Raw genomic sequence first — 27775 nt, 5'->3', positions numbered from 1 at the left:
AACAATCACCCTCTTGTCATCCAAGATGTCCATGTCTTTCTTTCTTCAGCCGTAAAGAAATTATGTTTTTTGAGGAAACCATTTCAGGATTTTCCATATAATGGACTTCTATGGTGCCCCCCAGCTTGAACTTCCAAAATGCAGTTTAAATGCAGCTTCAAGGGGCTCTAAATGATCCCACCCATGGAAGAAGGGTCCCATCCAGTGAAACGATCAGTTATTTTCTTTAACCGCAAACTCATTTTGGTCTAGCTCTGCGTGAACTGTGTGTATTCCTGTTTGTGACAGTTAGGGTATATCGAAAAACTCCCATTTCATTTTCTCTTCCAACTTCAAAATTGTCCTACATCGGTGATTTACCTTTTTTTGTAAACAGTGTTTGACCTTCTGTGTATGTTCACTTTGTAAACACTGGGTTGGACGATTTTTAAGTAGGAGGTGAAAATAAAATGGGAGTTTTTCGACATACCCTAACCATCATAAACAGGAGTACACAGTCAATGAAGAGCATTTGCGGTTAAAAAGTATATGAACTGTAATTTTTTTTTTTAGAAAATGACCAATCATTTCGCTAGATAAGTCCCTTTTTCCTCGGCTGGGATCATTTAAAGCTCTTTGAAGCTGCATTTAAACTGCATTTTGGAAGTTCAAATTTGGGGGCACCATAGATATCCATAATATGGAGAGAAATCCTGAAATGGTTTCCTCAAAAACAATTTCTTTATGACTGAAGAAAGAGAGACATATACATCTTGGATGACAAGGGGGTGACAAGACTCCTTGAAGTAAAGATAATGTTATATGAAGATATTTTGATATTTTTGCTAAGAACTTCATTTGGACAACTTTGGCCAAATATCCTATCCTAAACCATACATCAATGGAAAGCTTATTTATTCAGCTTCAAAAATTGACCATTATGACTGTTTTTGTGGTCGAGGGTCACAAATGTAAATGCTAAGATGTTTTCTGAAGAGTCTTCTTCATGTATTTGTTTGGTATCGTGTATGCAGGGAGCATTCTGGGGCCTGATGGTGGGTCTAGCGGTGGGACTGACACGGATGGTTCTAGAGTTTGCGTTTCCTCCCCCTCGCTGTGGAGTTTTTGACCCTGCTCCCTCCGTCCTAAGGAGTGTACACTACCTGCACTTTGCCATCATACTCTGCGCCCTGACTGCTGCTGTTGTGGCGGTGATCAGTCTGCTGACACCTCCACCCACTGATGAACAGGTATTAGTCACTTCTATTTAAATAAATAAATTATTCTTTTAGCTCCTTGTCTGATCTTTAGACTTTGGCTTTGTTTTAGAATCAAGTATACTACCTTTTAGTGCTGGGCGTTATACCGGTTCAAACGGTAAACCGGTTTGAATTACACGCATGGTGGGAATTTTTTTCAAAACTGGCATACCAGTGCAAGTGGCTAAGCAACATAGACACTGCATACACTTCTCACTAATGGTTAGAGAACTTTAGGCACTATTAACAACAGACAGTTAATTATTCGATTGGGCAAATAACCAAACTGTAAACAGTTGTTAACAGAGATGCCGAAGATGAGCGCAAAGTGGAGAAAACACTGTAGCAGGCAGAGCGAATCAGAAAATCCTAAATGCTGAATTGGGGGTGGGGTTTATATGAATGTATCTCTGAGACGAATTGACAGTCTTCATAAAATTTATTTATTTTTCATCTTACCTTCGTATAATGCATATTAATGTATTTAAAAGCAAAACAGTAACCAAGGAAGCTGTGTTACTGCTGTTCCATAAGCGCCACCTGCTGTCAGAGAGTGAATTTGCATTCGTTCAGATATGTTTTATGTATTATAATTTGTCAAAGCTAAGGTCAGACCGTTTTGTGTTTGCTTTAATATTTTAAGTATACAATCTAATTTAATGTAACATGTTTGTTTGGATTGTGATTAAAATGCAGTGGTTCTGCAACTGCATTCTGATTTATATAAAGGCACAGTCGTCAGGGGGAAAGAAACATGATAAACCTTGAAACTGCCAGAATCTTACGAAAAAAACATGATACAGATTTTTGGTCAAACCACCCTTTTAAAAGTTTGGAGTCAGTAATATTTTTGGAAGAACTCCCTTAAAGGAGAAGTCCGGTGTGATATTGACCTAAAGTGTATTGAATCATGATACCGAGTGTGAACGTACCTTGCATATCTCATCTCGGTTTGTGCCCTGCAGTCCGAAATCTGGGGTTAGTTAGCCGATGCTAACAACAGGTTGTCAATGAGGGTGAATAGGGCATCGGTGTAGCCATGTAAATAAATCACTGTTTTATGCCATTTACGAGGCACAAAGTAGCTCCACACTTCATTGGTAGACTTCCAAGGGCCCTGACATTTAAAACGAGACATTGAGAACTCAGAAAAACCGAGATGAGATATGCAAGGTACGTTCACACTCGGTATCATGATTCAGTACACTTTAGGTCAATATCACACCGGACTTCTCCTTTAACCAAGGCTGCATTATTTAACCTAAAATACACTAAAGACAGTAATATTATAAAATAGTGTTGCAATATAGTTGCTCTAATTTTAAAATGTAATTTATTTCTCTGATGGCAAAGCTGAATTTTCAGAAGCCATTACTCAAGTCTTCAGTGTCACATGATCCCTCAGAAACCAATATGCTGATTTGCTGCTCAAGAAACATTTATTATTATTATCAACGTTAGAAACAGTTTTGTAACATCATAATTGTTTTTACTGTCAATTTTTATCAGTTCAATGCATCTTTGCTAATTATTTTCCTTCAGAAAAACCTTGCTGTCACCAAAGTTTTGAATGGTACTGTACTTGCTGCAGTATTTGAAACAGTTTGCATTATGCAAACAGTAGTACAATATGCTACACTGTTGTCACAGGAACTCATTGCAAGCATGTTATTCTGCTATTTACATACCGGAACAGATATAAAAATACCTATTTTGCATTTTTACTACAGTTTTGTTTAAAAATATCTCAACTCTTGACAGTTGAATCAAGTATAACAAGTAAAGAAAAGACCTTAAAGGGATAGGTAACCCAAAAATGAAAATTCGGTCATTAATTACTCATCCTCATGTCATTTCAAACCATGAGGTCACAAATTAAGCTATTTTTGATTAAATCTGAGAGAATAGACAGCAACATAACTATCACGTACAAGGCCTAGAAATGTAGTAAGGACATCGATAAAATAGTCCATGTGACTATTAGTCTGTCAGTGGTTCAACTGGAATCACAGTATATGAAGCTACAAGAATAGTATGTGTGCAATGAAAGCAAAAAGAACAACTATGCATTATATATGCATCATATACTGCAGAAATAATAAGAGTAGTGTGGTAGTACGCCATTCCAAATATAGCCTAACCCAGTATACTATACTTTACTTGTACTTCATAGAAAGCTTAATCAATCCCTTCATTCAGGAGCTGTTTGAAATTTAATGAATTGATTTGCTAAATTGAATAAAATCCAGTAGTATATCATGTCTAGAGTGGCTTGTGTTTTATTTTGTTTCAGATACGTAATCTTACCTGGTGGACTCTACATAACAGCACTGAGAGAGAAATACCTCTACAGAAAGTTACTACAGTCAGCCGCAGAACGGACGGTATGGAACACATACACACATACACTTCTCATCTCATAGGCTTTCATTGTATTTAAATTGGGTTTAATTATATTTTCAATCACCTAAACAGACCTCTAGCCCTAAACACATCACTACATTTAAATAGAAACATGATTCGGCTGATTTATACAGTAAGCCTCATCGACTACTAAAGACTAGTCAGTGTTTAACAGGTTTAGCTATATTAGTAAGGACATTTCTAAATAGTGAGGACATTATGGACCTCACAAGTATAGCCAAACCTGTACACACACTAATGCAGCTTTTTAATGCAGAACGGAGGTGTGAGAGGAGTTTCCAGCATGATAGATCTCATGAGGATTGTTGTGGCCTATTCATCAGGGTGTGGTGCTGTTCTACATCTGTGTATCAGTTGACAAAGCAAAAGTGTTTTATATGCGTGAGAACACACACAAGGAACTGAGAAAAATACCAATTGTCAATTTATCGGTTTTGAATGCATGGAAGCTTACTGCATACGGAGGATCGTGTTACCAAAAGTTTAAAATTAGATTTCTCTAATATGTGTGCACAATCACACAATATGTAATTTAATGAAGCGTACTAATTCAGTTTTTCGAAATTGGTATAAACCTAATGTATTTCTCATGATATTGCATTTTTCTCTAACATTTTTGTTTCGATATAGGTTGTGAGTCTGTGCGCAGGGGTAAGTGTGTTCGCACCGCTGGGTTCTGTAGCCCTCGACCTGGCCGGCTTGCACCCGGGACGCCACCTCCTGTGATTCACAGCATCAGAGAAGATCCCTTCTGGTCTCGTTTCTGTTGTGTCAATGCTATCATTCTCATGTGCGTCAACATCTTCCTCTATGCTTACTATGCGTAACACACATATTGTTTTTTGTCTTTTTGATACAAATGCATCACCTAGACTTCTGAAAAAACCTTTGGGATTTTACTTATTACATGGCATGAAAACATTGGAATTGGTACAATTAATAAAAAAAATAGTAATATAAATCCTATGGAAGCTATTGTTTCTGCTATTGACTTTTTTTCTCTAAACTTTTGAATTTTGAGACATAAACTTACAACTCTGATGAAAAAAAGTCAAAATTGCAAGATTAAAAAAAAGTTTATATCTTGCAATTGTTTTTTTTTCCTGAATTCTGAGTTCCGTTTTTCCCCGCAATGGAATAAAAATAAAAAAGGTAATTGTGAGTTTTTAATCACACTATTCTTTTTGTTTCTTGCAATTGCGAGTTTATATTACATTTTTCATTTTGTATCCATTGGCAGAAACAAGCTTCCATAAAATCCCTTCATATTATTTGGCTACATAAAACATTTTCTAGATTGTGTTTTAATAGTTGTTCAGTTAGATTTATACAATTGAGGTCAAAAGCTTAGATACGCCTTGCAGAATCTGCAAAATGTTAATTATTTTATATAAAATAAGAGGGATCCTACAAAATGCATGTTACTTTTTATTTGGTACTGTCCTGAATAAGATATTTCACGTAAAATATGTTTACATATAGTCCACAAGAGAAAAAATAGTTGAATTAATAAAAACGACCCTGTTCAAAATTCAGTTGATTCTGAATACTGTGTTGTTACCTGAATGATCCACAGCTGTGTTTTTTGTTTAGTGATAGTTGTTCATGAGTCCCTTGTTTGTCCTGAACAGTTAAACTGCCCGCTGTTCTTCAGAAAAATCCATCAGGTCCCACTAATTCTGTGGTTTTTCAGCATTTTTGTGTATTTGAACCCTTTCCAACAATGACTGTATGATTTTGAGATCCATCTTTTCACACCGAAGACAACTGAGGGACTCATATGCAGCTATTACAGAAGGTTTAAATGCTCACTGATGCTTCAGAAGGTTTCCCAGAAGACAAAATAAGTTAAATTTTCCCTAGTCTTCAAATTCCAACATTTTTCACCCCCCGGCTCTTAAAGGAACACTCCACTTTTTTTGGAAATAGGCTCATTCTCCAATTCCCCCCTGAGTTAATAAGTTGAGTTTTACCGTTTTGAAATCCATTCAGCCGTTCTCCTGTTCTGGCGATATCACTTTTAGCATGGCTTAGCATAGATCATTGAATCCTATTAGACCAATAGCATCGCGTTCAAAAATGATCAACGAGTTTCGATATTTGTCCTATTTAAAACTTGACTCTTCTGTAGTTATATCGTGTACTAAGACCGGTGGAAATGCAAAGCTGCGAGTTTCTAGGCTGATAAGATTAGGAACTACACTCCCATTCTGGCGTAATAGTCAAGGAAGTTTGCTGCCGTAATAAGGCTGAAGCAGGAGCAGTAATACCACACAGCACATGTGCAAATGCTAAACTAGCTGGGAACTCATTTCTGATAATACTCCGCCTGCTGCGTCCATATTACAGCAGCAAACTTCCTTGACTATTATGCCGGAATGGAAGTGTAGTTCTTAATCTTATCAGCCTAGAAACTCGCAGCTTTACATTTTCCGCTGGTCTTAGTACACGATATAACTGCAGAAGAGTCAAGTTTTAAATACAACAAATATGGAAACTCGTTGGTCATTTTTGAACGCGATGCTATTGGTCTAATAGGATTCAATGATCTATGCTAAGCTATGCTAAAAGTGATATCGCCAGAACGGGAGAACGGCTGAATGGATTTCAAAACGGTAAAAATCAACTTATTAACTCGGGGGGAGTTGGAGAATGAGCCTATTTCCAAAAAAAGTGGAGTGTTCCTTTAATGCATCTTGTTTCCTTCTGGAACATCAGTGAGCATTTGAACCTTCTGTAATAGTTGCATATGAGTCCCCCAGCTGTCCTCAGTGTGGAAAGATGACAGGACAAACGAGACTCATGAACAACTATCACTAAAAAAACACAGCTGTGGATCATTCAGGTAACAACACAGTATTATGAATCAAGTGTATGTAAACTTTTGAACAGGGTCATTTTTCTGAATTGTACTATTATTTCCTCTTGTGGACTATATGTAAACATCTTTTATGTGAAATATCTTATTCAGGTCCGAACCAAAATACGAAATAACATGCATTAAGTATGATCCCTTTTATTTTGCTAAAATGATTAACATTTTGCAGATTCTGCAAAGTGTATGTAAACATTTGACCTCAACTGTATATAATGCATATATGCACTACATAAAAGAACTGTATATCTGCCTTTGAGAATAGAGCAAAAAATAAATTAGCGCGAGTTTTCTCACAGTGCATGTTTAGAAGGTAATACGTTGCGCTTATAGTAAGAGCTTATAGTGTATGTTTGATAAATATGTTCATGTTGACTGGGAAAATTTAAATATGCTCATTACCAGATACTCCCAAAGATGTGGGTGCAGTTTTGCTCCTTAGAAATAAATGAACAGTGATTATACTGTAATTTTCTGTACAGCACATCATTGACTGTGTAATTTGTGTCTAAATAATTGTTTCAACAATTGCGTGAGAGTAGCCATAGTTTATATGATCGTAAGAACAGCGTGTAATTGATTTTATGAGTGGGCATTTAGGGTGGGTTATATAAAACATTGTTTAACTTTTCCCTTAATTTATATTGTTTTATTGTTAATGTGCAAATGAAATATTGATATATTAAAATCACAATGCAATGTGTAAACCAAGTGTTTTGTGTTGGCAGATTTGAAAACGTTTTAGGTTAGATGCACAAATCCTGCTTTACAATTAAATACAAATGTGAACAGCAATACACTTAGTAAATAAAAGTTTATTTTTCCCTTGAGTTGATAGTTCTTAAAGACAACATGTGCTTGTAAAATACATCCTTACATTATCATTACACAAATACTGTACATTACGACCTGACATTGCTATATTTCTACAAAAGTCTATCATATATTAAACACAACATAAATAGCAATGCTTGCTATCTAAATGTGTACAGCCAATTTATATGATAATAGGTGTAAAGATGAGTCAGCGGTTTGACTGGCTCATGTTTTATTGCATTACGTGTCAGAACGCCAGCGTTGCAGCAAAGCCTTGCTCGCCGATATGCTGTATATTTTGCATATCGCTGAACAACAGGAGTAATTTCAAGGGAAAATATCAGTTTAACCTGTCATTTTACACATCATACATAACAATGTAAATGAAATAACATTGCTTGTTATAAATTAATGAATCAGTTAAGGATAATTATTTTAATAATGTCACTCAAAAATAATATCAGCTTATTATTGCTTATTTTTGCGCTCATTACATAAACAGCACTAGACATCCCAAATGTTTTCACATGGCATAGGTGGATCCAACATTTGTTTTCCATTAAAACATCAGTCAGAGGTCTTCCTGAACAGAAACGTGACTGATAACAATTGAAACAACCCCCTCTCACTCTAATAATGGGTACAGAAATTATAATCACCTCTGTGTTAAACAACATAAAGATATTTTCTGTTGGCTTTATCAATGATTTGTTAAATTTAGGTTTAGGAAATTAAGTTAGCAATTTATAATAATTACTAGTCGTGTAAAATACATTTTTATGGTAAGGTTTTTAACATTACAGTAAAAAATAAAAATCAAATAAAAAAAATATAAGGTGTGCAATTTGTCACTAAATAAAATTACAAAAATAAATGCGACAGCCACACTGAAAAAAATGATTCATTGGTAAGTGGTTGCAATCAATTTATTTCAGCTACATTTAAATAAATACATTTTGTTGACTAACTTTCAACGTTTTTACTTAAATGCAGCTAAAATAAATGGATTGCAACCACCTACCTTAAAAAAAATGTAGTAAATTCAATGAATAATTTCTTTCAGTGCATCCTGGGCACTCATCCAATCTGTCATTGGATGATAAAAATAATAGCCCCACCCCAAACTCACATCATTGGTCAAGCAAATGTTTTGATAGCACCACAAAGCCACAGTGTTTACAGAGAAATAAACATGCAAATGATTTAAAGTTTGCATATTAATCTTGGACTTTTACAGAAATACATTTTAATTCACAAAAATTGTCAGCATCAAAAGTATGTTGATGGCATGTTTATGGTATGTTTAAGTACAATCAAGAAAAAGTAAAGAAAATAAATATAATATTTGCCATGTATGTAGAACTTTATATTGAATTGGAAAAAATATATTATAGTAGTTCTGGTTAAAACATTAAATGCAACACAAAAAAATGCAAGGTTGATTCTTCAACTCTAAGCCATACCTTTATTTAAAAGAACTTAAAGGTATTTGAAGAAGAATAGACAGGAAGCTCGGATGATGGGTGATCAATAACTAAGTGACACTGAATAGTCAAATGTTATGTTTCTTAAGGGTGTTACTAAACTGGTTTGTTGACTAGGTGTAACTGACTTCTGATTTGCTTTCTGAAAGCGATCAACGTGGGCAAAGGCTGACCTTTGACACATAAGACTGAATCGCAAACCTTAAATACAGCAACCATTGATGAATAAGGCTTAATTTACCTTCATGTTTATGAAGAGTGTGTTTGACTGATGAGTATGTCTGGGGCTCTCATCTAGTGAGTTTAACTGTACAGGATGTTGACACGCGTAGCTGCACTTCAGTGATAAATTGGCTGCACGTACTCTGGCGGAAATACGCCCACTCGTCCGCGGCACCGCCCCCTCCAGCACTGGGCATCTGAACAGTCGAGCAGGTCGATGAAGTCACCGCGCAAGAAACGTAGATGACTCGCATGATTAGACATGAAGTCAAAGAGGGCATGGGCATGACGTGGCCTCTGAAACAGAAACACACACACCGCAAATCACAGACATGACAAGACTGTGCACTGGATCAGCAGTCAAAGAAAACATAGTCCTACCTATTTCCACCTCAGGGTAATAATACAACGTGTTATAAAAGTCACATTGTGAGATTTAAAGACACAGAGACACAAAACTTATGAGAAATAAAGATGCGATAGTTACAATTATGAGAAAATAACTGCAATTATGGGACAAAAAAAGTCTCACAGTTAAGCTAGGAGAAGGATGCCACAACTGGACTCAAAGATGCAATTAGAATTGAAATCTAGGAAAAATAAACTTGTAATTGTAAAATACAGTCACAATTACAAGAAAATTACTGCAATTATGGGAAAATGTACTATAGTTGAGATATAAAGTCATAACTGTCAGAAATAAGGAGAAATGTCTCAATGTCTCAATAATGAGGAAGTTGCCACAATTGTGACATGTAAAGTCATGCTTGTCAGAAATGAAGTCGCAAATGTGAGAAACAAAGTGGCAGAGGAATTAAAATCTAAATTTAGGAGAAATTAAGTTGCAGTGAGATATAGTCCCAATTACAAGAAAAAAGTTGCAATTACGAGAAAAAAATTATAATTGTAAGAAACAAAGTCACAATTATGGGAACATTTGCCACGGTTGTGAGATATAAAGTTATGACTGTCAGAAATAAAGTTGCAAATGTAAAAATTAAAGGTTGCAATTTGACAAAATAAAATGAAATTTAGGAGAAAGAGTTGCAATTGTGAGATACAGTCACAATCACAAGAAAAAAGTTGCAATTATGAGAAAAATGTCTCAATTATGAGGAAGTTGCCACAATTGTGAGATGTAAAGACATGCTTGTCATAAATAAAGTTGCAAAGGAGAGACAAAAAGTGGCAGTTAGAAGAAATCAAATAGAAATTTAGGAGAAATTAAGTTGCAATTGTAAAATACAGTCACAGTTACAAGAAAAAAAAGTTGCAATTACAAGAAAAAGTCATACTTGTAAGAAACAGTCAACACTGTCAGATAAAGTTGCAAATGAAAGAAACAAAATCAATTATAAGAAATAAAATTAAAACTGATAAGAAATAAAGTTGCAATTGTGAGATACAGTCACAATTACAGGAAAAAAGTTGCAATTATGAGAGAATGTCTCAGTTACAAAGAAGTTGCCACAATTGTGATGTGTAAAGTCATGCTTGTCATAAATAAAGTTGCAAAGGTGAGACAAAAAGTGGCAGTTAGAAGAAATCAAATAGAAATTTAGGAGAAATTAAGTTGCAATTTTAAAATACAGTCACAGTTACAAGAAAAAAGTTGCAATTACAAGAAAAAGTCATACTTGTAAGAAACAATCAACACTGTCAGATAAAGTCGCAAATTAAAGAAACAAAATCAATTATAAGAAATAAAATCAAAACTGAGAAGAAATAAAGTTCCAATTGTGAGAGTCACAATTACAAGAAAAAAGTTGCAATTATGAGAAAAACGTCTCAATTATAAGGAAGTTGCCACAGTTGTGAGTTGTAAAGTCATGTTTGTCATAAATAAAGATGCAAATGTGAGAATTAGAAGAAATCAAATAAATATTTAGGAGAAATTAAGTTGCAATTGTTAGATACAGTGACAATTACAAGAAAAAAGTTGCAATTACAAGAAAAAAAGTCATAATTGTCAGAAACAAAGTCATGACTGGGAAATATAAACTCACGATTGTCAGAAATAAAGTCACAAATGTAAGAAACCATGGTGCAATTAGAAGAAATAAAATTTAGGGGAAATTAATTTGCAATTGTGAGATGCAGCCACAATTACAGGAAAAATGTGGCAATTATGAGAAAAAAACCTCTAAATTACAAGGAAGTTGCAGTTGTGAGTTGTAAAGTCATGCTTATCAAAAATAAAGTCACAAATATAAGAAACAAAGTTGCAATTAGAAGAAATAAAATCAGAATTTAGGAGAAATGAAGTTGCAATTGTGAAATACATTGACAATTACAAGAAAAAAGTCATAATTGTCAGAAACAAAGTCACGACTTTGAGATATAAAGTCACAACTATGAGATGTAAAGTCAGGGGTGTCCGAAATAAAGTTGCAAATGTAAGAAACAAAGTCAGTTTCCAGAAATAAAATTTAAATTTAGAAGAAATAAAGAGATCACAATCACAATCACAACTACAAGAGAAAAAATTCTCTGAGAAAAAAACACATTTGTGAAAAACAGTTGCAGAATTTGTAAGATATAAAGTAATCACTATGAGAAATAAAGCTGCAAAACAAAGTTGCAATTAGAAATAAACTTTTCTCAGAACTCAATCGTGAGATATAAAGTCACAATTTATGGGAAATAAACAAACAAAATAGCTTTTGGCTTTCATAGGTAACCCTATCCTAAAGCACAACTCTAACCTTTAACTCAGCAATGATATAATGATAAAGGAGGGCCATGTAGCTATTGTAGCTTTGCATTTTGCCTTAAGCCAAGAGATCAAAGTTAGATTTTATAGCCTTTATTGGTCATACATCCTTTCGCTTTGCAAATTTGCAGATCAGAGTTCAACAGAGTTAAACTTTGGCACCTCGCACCAATTCCCAAACATCATGTGCTCATATACATGTGACAGCTCTTACAGCTAATGATCCCTCAGGCTCTTTCAGGAAGACGGTTCTCTCTTTGGCAATGCTGTTGATTTTGTAAAAATCCACCAGCTGGTTGAGGGAGCTGAAGACTTCATCCCATATGAAGAACTGCCCTAATCCATCTTTCAAAACCTTAAAGTGCTGCACATGGTCACCGTAACTAGAGAAAGAAAGAAAGAAAGAAAGAAAGAAAGAAAGAAAGAAAGAAAGAAAGAAAGAAAGAAAGAAAGAAAGAAAGAAAGAAAGAAAGAAAGAAAGAAAGAAAGAAAGAAAGAAAGAAAGAAAAAGAAAAAGAAAGAAAGAAAGAAAGAAAGAAAGGGTTATTTACCTTTAAGATAAAGCGGTAGATCTTGGCTTGACTTACCAGTTTATTAAACCAGAACAGTGTTTGATTAAAGGCTTTGCCTAATAAATCACAGTTTGACATTCCAGCTCTCAGCAAGTTTTTGAATCTCAATGACATAGGAGCACATAAAGTTAATAACTTTAATCAAATTAGACTCTGAACAAGTCAGTGCTTATTTTCCTGCAGATTATATACATCAAACAGCATATTAAAAGATGTTCAAAATAAAGCAATTTAGTAAGAACGTGACAATATAATCTATATCCATATGCAAATTCCATCAAGATGCAATAATACAATATATGCATTGTTTATATGTGATGTAAGTATGTGCAAAATGTTTTAAAATCAATGTTTTCCAAAAACATAACATTAATATTATATTATATTATACCTTTCAATGCATTCAGTATTTATTTGTTGAGTGCTAGAAATCAGCTATTCTACATATTCTAATTCTATTTATAAATGTCGTTTTTATTTGTATAATAAATTTAATCATTTGCGTTTGTTTATTTGAAACAAATATTTTAGATTCAATATGTATTTAAATATATACAGTCAAGCCCGAAATTATTCATACCCCTGGCAAATTCTGACTTAAAGTTACTTTTATTCAACCAGCAATTGCTTTTTGACCGGAAATGACACAGGCTTCTCCCAAAAGATAATAAGACGATGTACAAGTGGTATCATTGGCATCATCACCAATTTTCTCAGCTTTTATTTACATTTGAACAAAAAGTGGCATGTCCAAAATTATTCATACCCTTTGCAAACTGTCACAGTCTATGGGAAAATCCAAAGTTCTATACCATTCCAAATAGTCCAAGCTGTTCTAAAGCATCCTAATTACCCTGATTCATTGGGAACAGCTGTTTTAATCAACTTAACAGGCGAAAAACAGAAGCTCTCTGCTGTTGGTTTGTGGACAGTCATGGCTAAGACAAAGGAGCTCACTGAGGACCTGCGACTGCGCATTGTGGCTGCTCACAAGTCAGGAAAGGGCTATAAGACCATATCTAAATGTTTTGAAGTTCCAGTGGCTACAGTGCAATGTATTATAAAAAAAATACAAGATGTTCAGCACTGTGAAAAATCTCAGAGGACATAGTCGGAAGCCAAAAGTCACATAGTGAGAGGATAGTGAGAGAAGTAAAAAAGAATCACCACCAAGGCCATCCTGATGAATCTGGGCTCTGCTGGTGGCAACATCTCAAGGCAGACAGTCCAACGGACACTGCACACCGCTGGGTTCCCCAGACGCAGACCAAGGAGGACAGCACTTCTCTGCTGGTCAGCAATTATAGGAAGCATTTGATAACGGTAATAGCCAATAAAGGCTTTTCTATTGATTATTTAGAAGGGTATGAATAATTTTGGACATGCCACTTTTTGTTCAAATGTAAATAAAAGATGAGTAATAATTTTTTTCCACAATGATGCCTCTTGTACATCGTCTTATTATCTTCTGGGAGATATCTGTGTCATTTCTAATTTCCAGTTGCCAGGGGTATGAATAATTTCAGACTTGACTGTATTTGCTTAATATTTTGGAGGAAACCATAACAGAAACTGTGTTTCCATTACCCTTTAAATTGCGCAAATTGAAATTGCGAATTGAAATATATGGCTAATGGAAACACGTCAATGCGGAAAAACTCCCATATATCGCAAAAAAAATAATAATAATTATGCTCGCATGAGGTGGTGTTTTAGGCTATTTGAAAAAGGAATATTTTGCAAAACAGCAATGGAATTTTTTTTTTTTTCGCATTTACAGGTCACATTCGATTAAATATAGCCAAAATGCCATGACTAAAAAAAATGTTTTAGTCACATAGCATGGGTTAATGGAAACACCATCATTTCGCAATACTTTTTAATCGACATTTATAATTTATCGCCGAAGTTTTGCGCAAATCTGTAATGGAAACGCGCCTAGAGTTTATTTGAAAATATTAACTAATAATTTGAAATTATAAATCCCATCCCAAAACCTAAAAATATATATAATGTTATTCTCTAATCATTTATATTTGTTTATTTGAAATATATATTATTGCATTTCATAACCCATGTAAATTACACAATTACTTTGGAAAAAAATATATAAATGTAAGATATAATTTTTTAAATGACTGGTTTATCTTATTTTAATGGAGGTTCAATATAAATCATCCTACAGAAAAAAGACATTTAAAAACATGCTGTTAATTGTTTCTGGGTTACTGAGAAATGTCCAGGCACTGACGCACACCCTGTGCCTGCGGCAGGTGTCTTTAATCACCCGACGACTCCACCCAACCACACCTGCTCTTAACCTGTGTGGGTTTTACTCACACACACACAGCGGTGCTCATCAGTCCACGCAATACTGCATGGATCAGTCAGCTTGTTCAGACAGAAACACTGACAGAATGAGGAACTGCCTCAGGGATGTGGATTTGTGTATGTGTGTGTGAGTTATACTAAAGCTCATCAAAACAACAGGGCATGTTTAGGGAGAGCAAGACTGAGTCAGTATAATCACAGTCATTAGATATGACTATACACCAGAGCCGTATTAGCAATTCTCATATTCAAGCTCCAACTCAAACTGTCTCACATTAATTGTCTGATTTTTGTGTAGCACGGTGGCTTCTTTATTTACATTGAGCTTTTAATCTAATGTAATGAGCCTTTTGTCATTCTCTAGAAGTTCAAAATGCCTAAATATACAACTATTGAAAAGTTTGGGATTAGTAGTTTTATAATTAATTCCTCTCATGTCAAGTGGTGTCAAATGTTTCTTTGGGAATCATTCTATATTTTTATTTGTATACTTTTTTTCCCAAGAATTTTTGATGAATAGAAAGTTAAAATAACAGCATTTGTTTGAAATAAAGAACTGAATTAGAAATGTCTTTACTGTCACTTTTGATTAATTTAATTCTTTTTTGCTGAATATAACGATTAATTCCTTAAAGGGGCCTATTATGCTCTTTTACAAAGTCTTTACTTTGTTTTGGGTGTGCACTAGAACATGCTCTCATGCTTGCTGGTTTGAAAAATGCATTATTTTTCACATAATTTACATTATTACAATAGCTTTCTCCCCAGGCTGGCACAAATGGCTCAATTAATTCCGGGTTTGATGAAGGCCCGCCTCCGAAAAACGAAATGCGTTGTGATTGGTTAGCTGTCCCACTGTGTTGCAATTGGCGAACAGCTTAGATGGCGTTTCAGTCCTGCCATGCCCCTTCCCAATCAACCCAAGTCCCATGTACAACTCCACAAGCTAAAGTGATTCTTACATTTTAAATATTGATATTTTTCTTACAAAAAACACTTTTACTGAGATTTGTAATGTTGTAGATGTTTTTTATGCCCAAACATACACACCACACACTGGCTAAAATTCAAAAAGTGAAAAAGCATAATAGGACCCCTTTAAAAAAATCAAGAATTACTGACCCCAAACTTTTGAACCGCAATGTGTCTCACATACAAAAAATCTTATATCATATCTGTACTGTATATATTTCTCTATTAGTCCAAAAGTCCTGTTTGAAAATCCTTAATTTAAAACCTACAAAATATACAAAATATAATCAATAACATTTTCAAACGAACATTTTGTATTTAATTTATTTCAATTAAAAATTACTAATATACAAAATAAGGGTTAAATAAAATCTAAATACTAAATGAAGATTTTCTGAATATTTTGATTTTTTTGCACCCTCAGATTCTAGATTTTCAGATAGTTGTATCTCGGCCAAATATTGTCCTAACAAACTATACATTAATGGAAAGCTTATTTATTAGTTTTCTTATAATGTATAAATCTCAATTTCAAAAAACTGACCCTTTTTGTGACTGGTTTTGTGGTCCAGGGTCACATATGTACAGTATGTGTTGACTGCATCAAATAAAATTTACAAAAGTGATATTCTATACACAGAAAGCATCAAATGTGTCTGCTTTAATATTTCAAATAATATTTGTAAAAAAATAAAATGTGCATGAGATAATGTTCTATCGTCATTCAGCGTGACAGATATATTAATGTAAACATGAAATAACTCTTATTCTAAGCTGTTATTGCTAAAATATAATAAACAATAAGTGATTACACTAAATTATATTGTATTTTAAATGATTAAAATCATCAGGGTAAAACCTAGTGAATCATTAAATAAGACGTCTTTTAATGTCATCTAATGATTACTGTTCTAAATTACGATTTTGTTTTTGGTACATAAACTATTGTCTTCGACCCATGTATGACCCATGTTTTCCTGAATCATGACCACTCAAAACAGCATTCCAGCTGTGCTAAGTTACACTATAATTTAACACCTATGACACAAAACACCGGTTTACAAGTCACAGAGCACATCCCCAGAGGGTCTGTACACGATACATAACATTTCTTTAATTTTTTATGACATGTCCATTTGAATGAACATTTGCAAATGATCTTACAAGCATTAGTTAACGCTCCTAAAACAATAACTGTTTTCATACCAGGGATCATTTGATCTGTAAAGGTTGATTTATAGGCCTAAATAACTGATTATGACTGTGTATTTCTCTCTTTTGTTTCTTGCTTTCTCTTTCCTCTCTATCACACACATAAAACACATAGAAACATCTGTGCTGGCCTCAGGTACTCAAGCCTGTTATAAAGCACTGTGCTAATCATGGCAGGACTGGATTCGTTGTGCTGCGATTGTGTTGCAACTGTCCCTCGATTTCTCTTTCTATTCCTTTCTCTCTGTCTCAGTAGGATTTGACGTATTAGGTCAGGTCTTCAGAGGTGTGCAGCAAAGCGATCTAAAAATAATCTATGCATGTCCACCCTCCCAATGCATGCCAACTTATTCAATAGAATTCTATAAGCTGTAAATAAAAGAAAGAAAAGAAAAGGTGTTGATGCTAAGTCACGCATTACTATTATTATTTTGTATACTTAAGGTTAGGTAGTTGTTCAGATCTCAAAGTATTATGCTTTAGCATGATACATGATATGAATAATACCTGAAATCATACAGCCTGTCATTTTTAAGCAATTGGCTTGGCAACTAGTGGATCATAAAACAGGTGAAAACTCAGATTTAAAGGGATAGTTCACCCAAGAATGAAAATTATCCCATGATTTACTCACCCTGATTTTTTTCTTTCACATGAATACAATCTGAGTTATATTAAAAATGTCCTGGCTCTTCCGAGATTTATGTCAGTGAATGGGTGTCGAGATTTTGAAGTCTAATAAAGTGCATCTATCCATCATAAAAGTTCTCCACATGGCTCAGGGGGGCTAATGTCTGAAGCAGATCAATGCGTTTTTGTAAGATTTTTATTCGTTGAGTGCGTATGACAGTTAGTGGAAGCTAGAGATTATGGTTTATAAAGTTTTAAATATGGATAATTTCTCCAAACACACTGATTCACTTCAGAAGGCTTTTATTAACCCCTTGGAGTTTTTTTTACGATGGATTTATGCACTATTATTGGACTTGCTTTTTCACTTTTTGAATTTTAGTCAGTGTGTGGTGTGTATGTTTGGGCATAAAAAACATCTACAAAGTTACAAATCTCAAAGTCAACTCCAAAGGGAGATATTTAGGCTCAATCCCAATTCTACCCCTTACCCCTACACTTTGCGCTACCCCTCCGTTTGGCACGTTCACGTGAAGGGGTAGGGGTGTCTCATTTCTTTTTTTTTGTTGGAGGGTTGGGGTAAGTGGAAGGGCCAGATAGCCCTCCAAATGAAGATTTTTCGAGACCTCACTTCAAACGAAGAGAAGAGAAATTTCCAACATGGCTGCTCACTTGAGCAAGCAGACCCATAAATGCAAGTAATTTTTGCCTTTAATAAGGATTTTTATGACAATGTTTCATTATATGTATATTACCTTCAATCTTGTGTTTGTGTTTATGGTGTTGTTTTGTAAATAAATGCTTGCAAAAAAAAATGCTAAAGTTTGCTAGCAGATAGCACTGATTGCACGATATTACAAAATATATTTTTATGTCATATACACTTGACTGCATGTTAGAAACATGAAAGACCAGTGGCACAGCAATTTGCAAAATTTGCGAAATTCACAAATGAAACATATACCCACTTCTCCAGGTACCACTACACCACTGATTAGCAATTTGCCACGCATGTGATAACGTGTTGTTTGTTTTGCTTACGGCCATATGTGTACATTTGTACTTTTTGCAACATGACAACATTTTTGACATCTTGAAATGTGTGATAAACATCTGCGCATGTCCTCTGACGTAGCATTAGAAACTAGGGACAATTGTATGATGATGTATAACAGTGTTGTAGTGGTGTCCCATTTCTTAGGGGAAATATTTTAGCCCTTCCCCTTTCCACTTTGTTTCAAGGGACAAGGGGAAGGGGCGAGGGGTAGGCGAAGGGGTAGAAAATAGAATTGGGATTAGGCCTTAGTTTCTAAAAAATCCCTTTTCAAGAACTACAATGAATGGCTCGTTTGAATACACAGCTTTGTTTTCAGAATGTTATGATGTCACAAAGCTCATTAGAATATAATTAGGGGTGGGCATAGATTAATTTTTTTAATCTAGATTAAATCTTGGAATTAATCTAGATTAATCTAGATTAAAATGGCTAATTTGAATTCTGCTGAAGGCATTCAGAATATGTGTGCTACCCAAATAATGACTAAAAGTAAGTCTTCGAGAACGGGCCAGGCATTAGATCAGGTGCTCATCTCCTGTTTCCAAAATGCATCACAAACTGCTTGACAATTGCATTTACAACATAATTACCTATACAAACTTGTGTAACCAAGTACTTCTGCGCAAAAGGCTGCACGACGTGCGCGTTGCCGTTAAAAACACAGACGCGCACGGACATAGATTTCTGCGTGCATAATCTTCCATTAAACTGCGTTGCTTTAGGAAGCGTCAATTCAGTTGTTGCATATAGTTTAATGTCTTTATTTCGGGATTATCAAAGTAAATTATAACTCAAACTTGAGATTTTACTGGGGCACAGCAGATTTTCACTGGGGCACGTGCCCCAGTAAAAAGGGTCTAGCAACGCACCTGCCCTGAAGCGGCTTCATAACTGCATCCATGTCAGCACGTCTCGTTTGATGTGGTCATTTCACAGAAATTGAAGACTCGTTCTCGCCCCCTACAGTGCAATTCGACTAGGTATATGTCATCCGCGCTAAAATATCAAAGTGAAAGTCATCATATCTTGCGTAGTTTAGACCCAGCTCCCAACCCAACTTTGAGAATAGATTAACGGCGATATTTTTTTTATCGCCCGATAAGAGTCTCACGTTAACGCAGCACGTTAACGCCGATAACGGCCCACCACTAAATATAATTCAAATAAATCCCGCTTACGGAAATTCAAATCAAATTCAAATTCAAATATAAACACAAGCATTGACTAAAGTGGCCTCAAACTCCTCTAATCGCCATGTCAGAGCTGCAGCGTTGACGGCTGATGTAAACACAAGCATTGACTAGAGTGACGATCATTGGCTGCTGCGTCGGAGCGGCAGACGCCGTAGACATGCATTGTGTGGTGAGAGATTTATTTATCTTACAGTGTAGTTAGCTTCACTAGCCTTATGCAGGAGCTGGTTTCAGGCATGCTCATTAATAATGTTTAAAAGGGGGCGTCAACCCGATGAGGTAAATAGGTACTGTACAAGCCACACAGCCAATGAGTGATAAAAAAAACCTGTGTCCATGTCAAGGGCCTCAAACGTAACCGGATGCACAAAATGGTAACAAAAAGCACAAAAATGACCAGTTTCCACTTTGTAACATATTTCGTAACAGCTATTACTGTTTTAAGCAATGTACAACATGTATCTGTTAACATCTCAAAAAATGTGTTTTGGGGTTTCATGACACTTTAAATAAATTAGCACAATAATGATATCATGTATCGGGGATCTCACAGGCTGACGATAGGATTAACACTACTGTAGCATATTATTTACTCACCCTCCATGCATCCTAGGTGTATGTGTCTTCCTTCTTGTTAATAAAATGTAAGAATCACTTTAATCTAGCTTGCACTAACAGATGTACACAAACTTACTGCTTTGGGAAGGGGCATGGCAGGACTGAAACGCCGTCTAAGCTGTTCGCCAATCACAACACAGTGGGACTGCTAACCAATCATAACACATTTAATTTTTCAGAAGGCAGGCCTTCATCAAACTTCATCAAACTAATCAAGCCATTTGTGCCAGCCTGGGTAGAAAGCTATTGTAATAATGTAAATTATGTGAAAAATAATGCATTTTTCGAACCACCAAGCATGAGAGCATGTTCTACTGCACCTCTAAAACAAAATAAAGACTCTGTAAAAAAACATAATAGGACCCCTTTAAACCTCATTCATTATAAAGGCTGGGAGAGCCAGGTCAATATAACTCTAATTGTATTCGTCTGAAAGAAAAAAGTCATATGTACCTAGAATGGCTTCAGGGTGAGAAAATCATGGGGAAATTTTTATTTTCTCAAAAATGAAAATTCTGTCAACATTTACTCACCCTCATGTTGTTCCAAACCTGTATGAGTTTCTTTCTTCTGTTGAGCATTCTAAATAATGTGTGTAACCAAACATGTGTTGGAAGCCAGTGACTTCCACTGTACTCATTCAGAAAAATCATTTGGGTTTAAAACGCATGATTAAACAATGACAGAGTTTTAATTTTTTGGTGAACAATCCTTTTGACATAGAAACCTTATAGACTTTTTTGACTTAAGGCAGTAACCACCTAGCAACTACACTAACACCCAAGCAATAGCCTAGATATTATATATAGAGGTTTTCTAGAAAATGTACTTTTTGGTTGAAATATCTAAAAGGTTTCAGTTTCCACCTAGAGAACTCTGAACTGTTTAAATAGGTTCTGGAGTGCTGGGAGCAAAACGATTACATCACGGCAACACGCTACCATGCACTCCACTCTAATTAGAGTGTGTTAATGAAGAACCAGATAGGGTAACAAGGACACACATTAACACACACACACACACACACACACACACGCGCATATGCAAGTATGTCCACTGTCCACGTTTGCAGCAAATGCAGGAAATGATAATAACGAGCCTTAATAGAACACCGTATATGATGTGTAGATGTCTGAGGTGTTTTGTATAGTCCAGTGAAGGCAGGTTTCATTTGTAAGGGTGCATCTGACCTGACAGACACGGAGAACTCTCCCGGTGTGCTCTCGCTCTCCCTAATGAGAAACGCTCCACACTCCAGTGGTCTCAGACGGTTTTCTGCAGCCTGCCGTGAAATTCCGCCCACAAACCACCTGCAAAATACAAGCTCAGCTGTCAGTCCAACATCATATTGGATATTTATGAACTGAAAGGGGACTACGGGTACAGTACACTTTAAAAATGATTGGTTAATCAAGTAAATAATGTTCAGATAGAACACTCGGAAAGTTTACAAATAATTACAAAGAAATGGCAAGTAACACATTGAATTAAATGTGAAATTCTGAAGTGTGAAATAGTATCTCATCAAAAAATTATTTGCAATTTGAAAAATAATTTTTACTGTGTTGCAGTACAGTTTTCAAGAACAGCATCTTGATGCAAAATTTCTGTTTTAAGTCAAACCAGCAAAATCCTAATGCTTTTGTTGCTGTTGTTCAAAGGCCTACACTGAAAAATTGATTTGTGTTTTAGTTCCAGTCTGTCTGTTCCCAGCATGCACCAGGGCACGAATAATTAATATGTTTGCATTGTTTGACCATTTGCCAGCTTTGTTGTTGTGTCACATTTAGTATCTTGTGATGTCAGGATAAGTTTATTTCTCTTAAAATGACTAGTTGGATGTTTTTCATGTGTTGAGGTTGACAACATATGACTTTTTAAAGTATTTTGTAAGTTTTTCGTCTCTAGCACTTTCCCTTCCATGTACATTAAGAAATAAACACATAATATTTAATAATTCAAAATCACTGTAAATAAATGGTTTGAAGTTAAACTTCATCTAAAGAGGCCACTATTAAAATTACAATTATGCATTTGGCATTTAATCTTTCACATTTTATTTAATGTGTATATTTTATCAGTTTATACACATTCCCTGGGAATTGAATAGATGAGCTTGGTATTGTCTGTGCCATGATCTAATGTTTCAGCTACAGACATGCCATAATATTGCAATAGTGGCACATTTTTGCAACTTTAACTCTTAAGTTCAAATGAATACATTTGCTCACCAATTTTTTGAATACTTTTTGGTCATTAAGGTCAGAGGGATTGATTTCCCTTATACACATGAAACAATTTGTTCACAAAATTCCCTATTGAATTTAAATTAAACTGTGTGCACTAAGTGCGTCATTTTCTTCTCATTTGTATCAATGGATGTTTTCAGATTTTTAGAAATGCAAGTGCCTGCATGAAATATATTAAAATGACATGTTAATTGCGTGAAAACATTCTGCCATCTAATGCTTAATAAGCAGCTTCAACTGCATTTATCATTAAGCCAGCAATTGATCTCATTCAGTTCTCTCATTTTAATGATGACTGGGAATTTTTACTGACTCATCTTTTTTTTTTTTTTCAGAATGACTGATAGGGCTATTTTCAGGTCATGCTACAGCATGTTTGTTTGGGTTTGGTCAGGGCTTTGACTTTTGCCTATCCTCAATGCCTCACAAGATTTTCAGTCTTCCACGTTATAACAAAACTGGAGGGTGAGGATGTCCTTACCTAGCAGTTACAGTCCTAGTCACACCATCAGGAAGGACACACCCACAGCAAATGAGTTGTATGACATCACAGTGCTGTGAAATAATGGGACATCCCTACATTTGTAGATCTGATGGTGCTACTTCCAATTTTTTTTTCTAGTTGGGATGACACAGAATAATTCTTCAACACATATAATCCTAAACCCAACCCTAAACTTGCTCCATCTGAGGATTCCACAGCACATTTCCAAATGTCATCTTGCCCACAATTAGAACTAGGGCTGGGTGATAAAATGACAATGATAATTTAAAAAAAAAAAAATAGTTTGATAAATGTGCAAAATAATGTTTATCCACTCTCTCCTGATAATTTCCACACCCTTATGTCATCCAAGATGTTCATGTCTTTCTTTCTTCAGTCAAAAAAAATAGTTTTTTTAGGAAAACATTTCAGGATATTTCTCCATATAATCAATGGTGCCCAATGGGTTGAAGGTACAAATTGGAGTTTCAGCAGCTTCAAAGGGCTCTAGCCGAGGAATCAGGGTCTTATCTGCCAAAATGATCAGTGATTTAAAAAAATAAAAATCTAGATGTTTTAACATGAAATTCTTGTCTTGGACTAGTTTTGCTATGCGCGTCTTCACGCATTACGTTATCACATAAAGTCACGCAAGGTTAGTTTTTCATCTATGTATTTATGTTCAAAAAGGTGGGGTACAGCGATAAGCTCCATCTCATTTTCTCCTCCAAGTTCAAAATAGTCCGACATCTTCATTGCTTATTTGCACGTTCACTTTGTAAACGCCTGCATGATTATAGGTCAATCCAGTGCAAGATGAGCATTTGTGATTAAAAAGTATATCAATTTTAAGTTTTTTTTTTATTTTTTTAAATGACCAATCGTTTCACTAGATAAGACCCTTAGGCCTTGGCTGGGATCATTTAGAGCCCTTTGAAGCTGCAATTTGGATCTTCAACCTATTGGGCACCATTGACGTCCACTATATCCTGGAATGTTTTCCTCAAAAACCTTAATTTCTTTTCAACTGAAGAAAGAAAGGCATGAGCATCTTGGATGACATGGGGGTGAGCAAATTATCAGGACATATTTATTCTGGAAGTGAACTAATCAATTAGTTTTAACTGTATGTTCTTAAATGTATGTATCTTAAATGTATGCTACTATGGAATAGTTCATTTTAATAAAACTCAAACAGAGATAATAATTTTAAAATAATTTTACTATATAAAAATAAGGTTGTGATGTTAGTGTTTTTGATAATGAACATACATTTAAATGTGCATCCTGACACAAGCTACTGTCAAATGTGCATTTCTAAGATACAAAAAAAAAAGCCTGCACTGCAAACTGTGCTGAAGATATGCGTCATCATAGTCAGGGAACACAAACCTGTTTCATGATTTAAAATAATATCACTCATTAGAACATGCAGAAACTAAGAAATTAATTGTTTTTGCCTGCCGTGCCTCTACAATTTCCCCTTGTCATTCACAAATTAAATCACATTCTTGATTCACTTCTGTCATGTGATACTTACGTGTGAGGTCTTACATTGATATAGTTCTTCGGTACATAGCCCCGCCTACCAAACAGCTCAGCCGTGTACCAGTTTGGATCATCATCCATGTTCGTCACCTGAAATAAACAGAATCAGTGTTCAGGATTCAGATGTCCTCTGTTAGCTTAAGTAAAGGTATTTTTCCTTCTTATTTAAGAATAGACCAAGCCAGAGATACAAATAATAATAATAATTAATTATATCTTTAAAATGTTAATTCATTTTTTTTTTTTATTCTTTATTTATTAAACATTTTTGGTTTATAACTTTTTACAGTAAAACCCGAGATCTGCCCATACAAAAAAAAAAAAAAAAAAAAAAACACTCAGGATTTCAAGAGGAATGAAACAAGTTAATTCAGGTTTTAATTTATATATTTTTATATCAAATTTATATATTTTTAAATACTTATTTTCAAATTTTCAATATATTTTGAAATTATTGACTTAATGGGAAAAAAAACACTTAATAAAATAGATTAAATATGTGTCTTAAGTAGCATGGGTATATTTGTAGCAATAGCCAAAAATATATTGTATGGGTTAAAATGATGAATTTTCTTATTTTTATTGATACTGATTGCCAAAAATCATTGGGATATTAAGTAAAGATCATGTTCCATAAAGATATTTAGTAAATTTCCTACCATAAATATATCAAAACTTAATTTTTGATTAGTAATATGCTTTCAAAGAACTTAATTTGGACAAATTTAAAGGCGATTTTCTCAATATTTTTATTTTTTTGCACCCTCAGATTTGATTTTCAAATCTCGGCCAAATGTTGTCCTATACTAACAAACATACATCCTTAGAAAACGTATTTATTTAGCTTTCAGATGACCCTCATGACTGGTTTTGTGGTCCAAGGTCACATATTTTGTTTACTATTGAAATACTATCAAGTATACTATTTCAAAGGGATTCAGCTGACAAAAAAAAAAAAAAAAACATTTGGACCATGCTATTTTAATTACATATACCAAAGTAGGGTAATTGAATTTTCTACATATGCTTTTCAGAAATTGCTTTGGATGTATACTTTGAATTTCATTAACAAAAAAGAAGAGTTTAAATATCTAACTTTACCATTTGCTTACGTAGTGGACATTTAAAAGACTTCAAGTATCCATGGTGAACTTCCACCGGATAATATAATTTGGTAATCAAAAACACAAAACAGTTTGCAAACCAATGCAAATGACCTGCCTCACACTTAAGTTCAAATAACACACACAAACAAATTACTGACTTCACTGCAGTTTTTAGTATACATTTTTTTCCAATTGATGTCTAATTTATAAAGCAGCCTATAAAAATATCTTCACACAAAGATTATCATGCATGGTAACATCCCACAAGCTACATGTATCACCACGTATTCACACAAATATCATGCTAGAAAACTGATGCACACACTCCCACCAAACTGACTCACTGATCTAGTTTTTCTGCAAACGTGCAGCATGCAGATCAGCATCCTTATAGTTTCATCCAAGTGTGCTATATCCACAGTAAACTACTGCACACTCACACTCAGACTCACCTTCAGGATGTCACCCTTCTGGAAACTGAGCTCATCGCATTCACTCCCTCTGAAACTGTAAAGTGCCTCAGCCTCCATTGGAGAAAGAACAAAAAAGAAAAGAACACACAGGCAGTGAAGTGGAGATGAGACCGGGATGAAAACAAGAACGAGTTCAGAGACAAGGGATGGGAAAGGACGAGCGCAAATGGAAATAGATGAAATGGTTAAGAGGATGATTAAAAAGGATGGAGTATGGAGATGTTTAATGGAGAGGGTGAATGAGTCGAATAATTTGGAGAAGAATGATGAGTAGCCTTCAGCGCAGAAAAACTGGAGCGACAAAAAACACCGAGTGGAAAACTGAGGAAGCACAATGTTGATAGAGAATCTGAGAGATTATGTGCGCCTGCCGTAGTACAGCTGTGCACGCTGGGAATGGAAGAGGATGGAGAGAGAGAGAAAGAGAGAGAGAGGGAAGTGAGAAAGAGAGAATTAAAGTGGGCAAGAAACTAGTGACCAGATTAGGATATCGCATGCTTTCCATTCAATTTCTCAAATGCCTCGGATATAATGATATATAATTGTAAACTACCAAAAAAAGATGAACATACTTGAGTGAATTTGTTTCTTGTCTTAATTTAATCCATGTTCAAATACTTTCATATTTTTTCTTTTAAAAGGTGCATATAAAATACATTTGTATGTGTCTCTGCATGTATATATAAATTTAATTTTAAAAAATATAATTTTGGTTACATATTTACACATGAAATATTATATAGTAAATTATATATGAAGGACATAATATATAAAATACCAGTCTAAAGATTTTTATAGTTAATTAAAGATGTCTCTTCTGCTCACCAAGCCTGCATTTATTTGATACAAATTACAGCAAAAGCAGTAAAATTTTGAAATATTTTTACTATTTAATATAACTGTTTTCAATTTGAATATATTTTAAATTTTAATTTATTTCTGTGATTTCAAAGCTGAATTTTAGCACTATTACTCCAGTCACACGATCCTTCAGAAGTCATTCTAAGATTTAAATTTGCTGCTCAAAAAACATTTATTATTATTATTATTATTATTATTATTATTATTATTATTATTATTATTATTATTATTATTATTATTATTATTATTATGTTGAAAACAGCTAAATGGATTTTTTTTCAGGTTTCTTTGATCAACAGAAAATTCATTAGAACAGCATTTATCTGAAATAGAAATCTTTTATAACATTATAAATGTCTTTATCATCACTTTTAATCATTTTAAAGCATCCTTGCTAAATAAATAATCATAAAAATAAATAATTTCTATAATTTTATTGCCAAAAACTTTTCAATGGTATAGTGTATAATGTATAATTTTCTATTCATCAAAGAATTGATAAATATTGATAATATTAAAAATTAAAATTAAATATAAAATTTCTGAAGGATCGTGTGAAACTGAAGACTGCTTTGATCACAGGAATAAATTACATTTTAAAATCGATTCAAATATGAAAGACTTATTTTAAATAGTCAAAATATTTCATTTATTTTGACTGTTTTTGCCGTATTTTGGATCAAATAAATGCAGGCAT

General features: G+C 34.4%; 2 protein-coding genes across 2 annotated transcripts in view; one reads left to right on the top strand and one right to left on the bottom strand.

Moving 5' to 3' along the window:
* The window catches only part of slc5a10 (solute carrier family 5 member 10), a 39570-nt gene extending 34862 nt beyond the window's left edge, over window positions 1-4708 (top strand). The window contains exons 13-15 of the mRNA XM_073843282.1: window positions 1014-1229; window positions 3532-3622; window positions 4293-4708. Of these exons, the coding sequence (XP_073699383.1) occupies window positions 1014-1229; window positions 3532-3622; window positions 4293-4489 (504 nt within the window). The 3' untranslated portion in view covers window positions 4490-4708. The remainder of the gene's footprint in view (window positions 1-1013; window positions 1230-3531; window positions 3623-4292) is intronic.
* Window positions 4709-7368: 2660 nt separating this feature from the next.
* Window positions 7369-26525, bottom strand: grapb (GRB2 related adaptor protein b). Its single transcript, XM_073842954.1, has 5 exons — window positions 26197-26525; window positions 24631-24728; window positions 21548-21667; window positions 11987-12155; window positions 7369-9356 (listed from the first exon to the last, which is right to left on the bottom strand). Exons 1-5 carry the CDS (start codon window positions 26272-26274, stop codon window positions 9177-9179), a joined length of 645 nt encoding a protein of 214 aa, XP_073699055.1. The 5' UTR covers window positions 26275-26525; the 3' UTR covers window positions 7369-9176.
* Between the last annotated feature and the right edge of the window lie 1250 nt (window positions 26526-27775).

Source organism: Garra rufa, chromosome 6, assembly GCF_049309525.1.
Source record: "Garra rufa chromosome 6, GarRuf1.0, whole genome shotgun sequence".
NCBI lineage: Eukaryota > Metazoa > Chordata > Actinopteri > Cypriniformes > Cyprinidae > Garra > Garra rufa.
This window is presented reverse-complemented; position numbering and strand designations above follow the sequence as displayed.

What these genes read in the sequence shown, in the direction of transcription:
- grapb (XM_073842954.1), bottom strand. Translation starts at nt 26,274, where the DNA reads ATGGAGGCTGAGGCACTTTACAGTTTCAGAGGGAGTGAATGCGATGAG. An exon ending in ATCAATGTAAGACCTCACAC is followed by an intron (nt 21,668 to 24,630) that starts GTAAGTATCACA and finishes TGTATTTTGCAG; the next exon opens with GTGGTTTGTGGGCGGAATTT. An exon ending in AGCCTGAGGGATCATTAGCT is followed by an intron (nt 9,357 to 11,986) that starts GTAAGAGCTGTC and finishes TTTCTGTTTCAG; the next exon opens with AGGCCACGTCATGCCCATGC.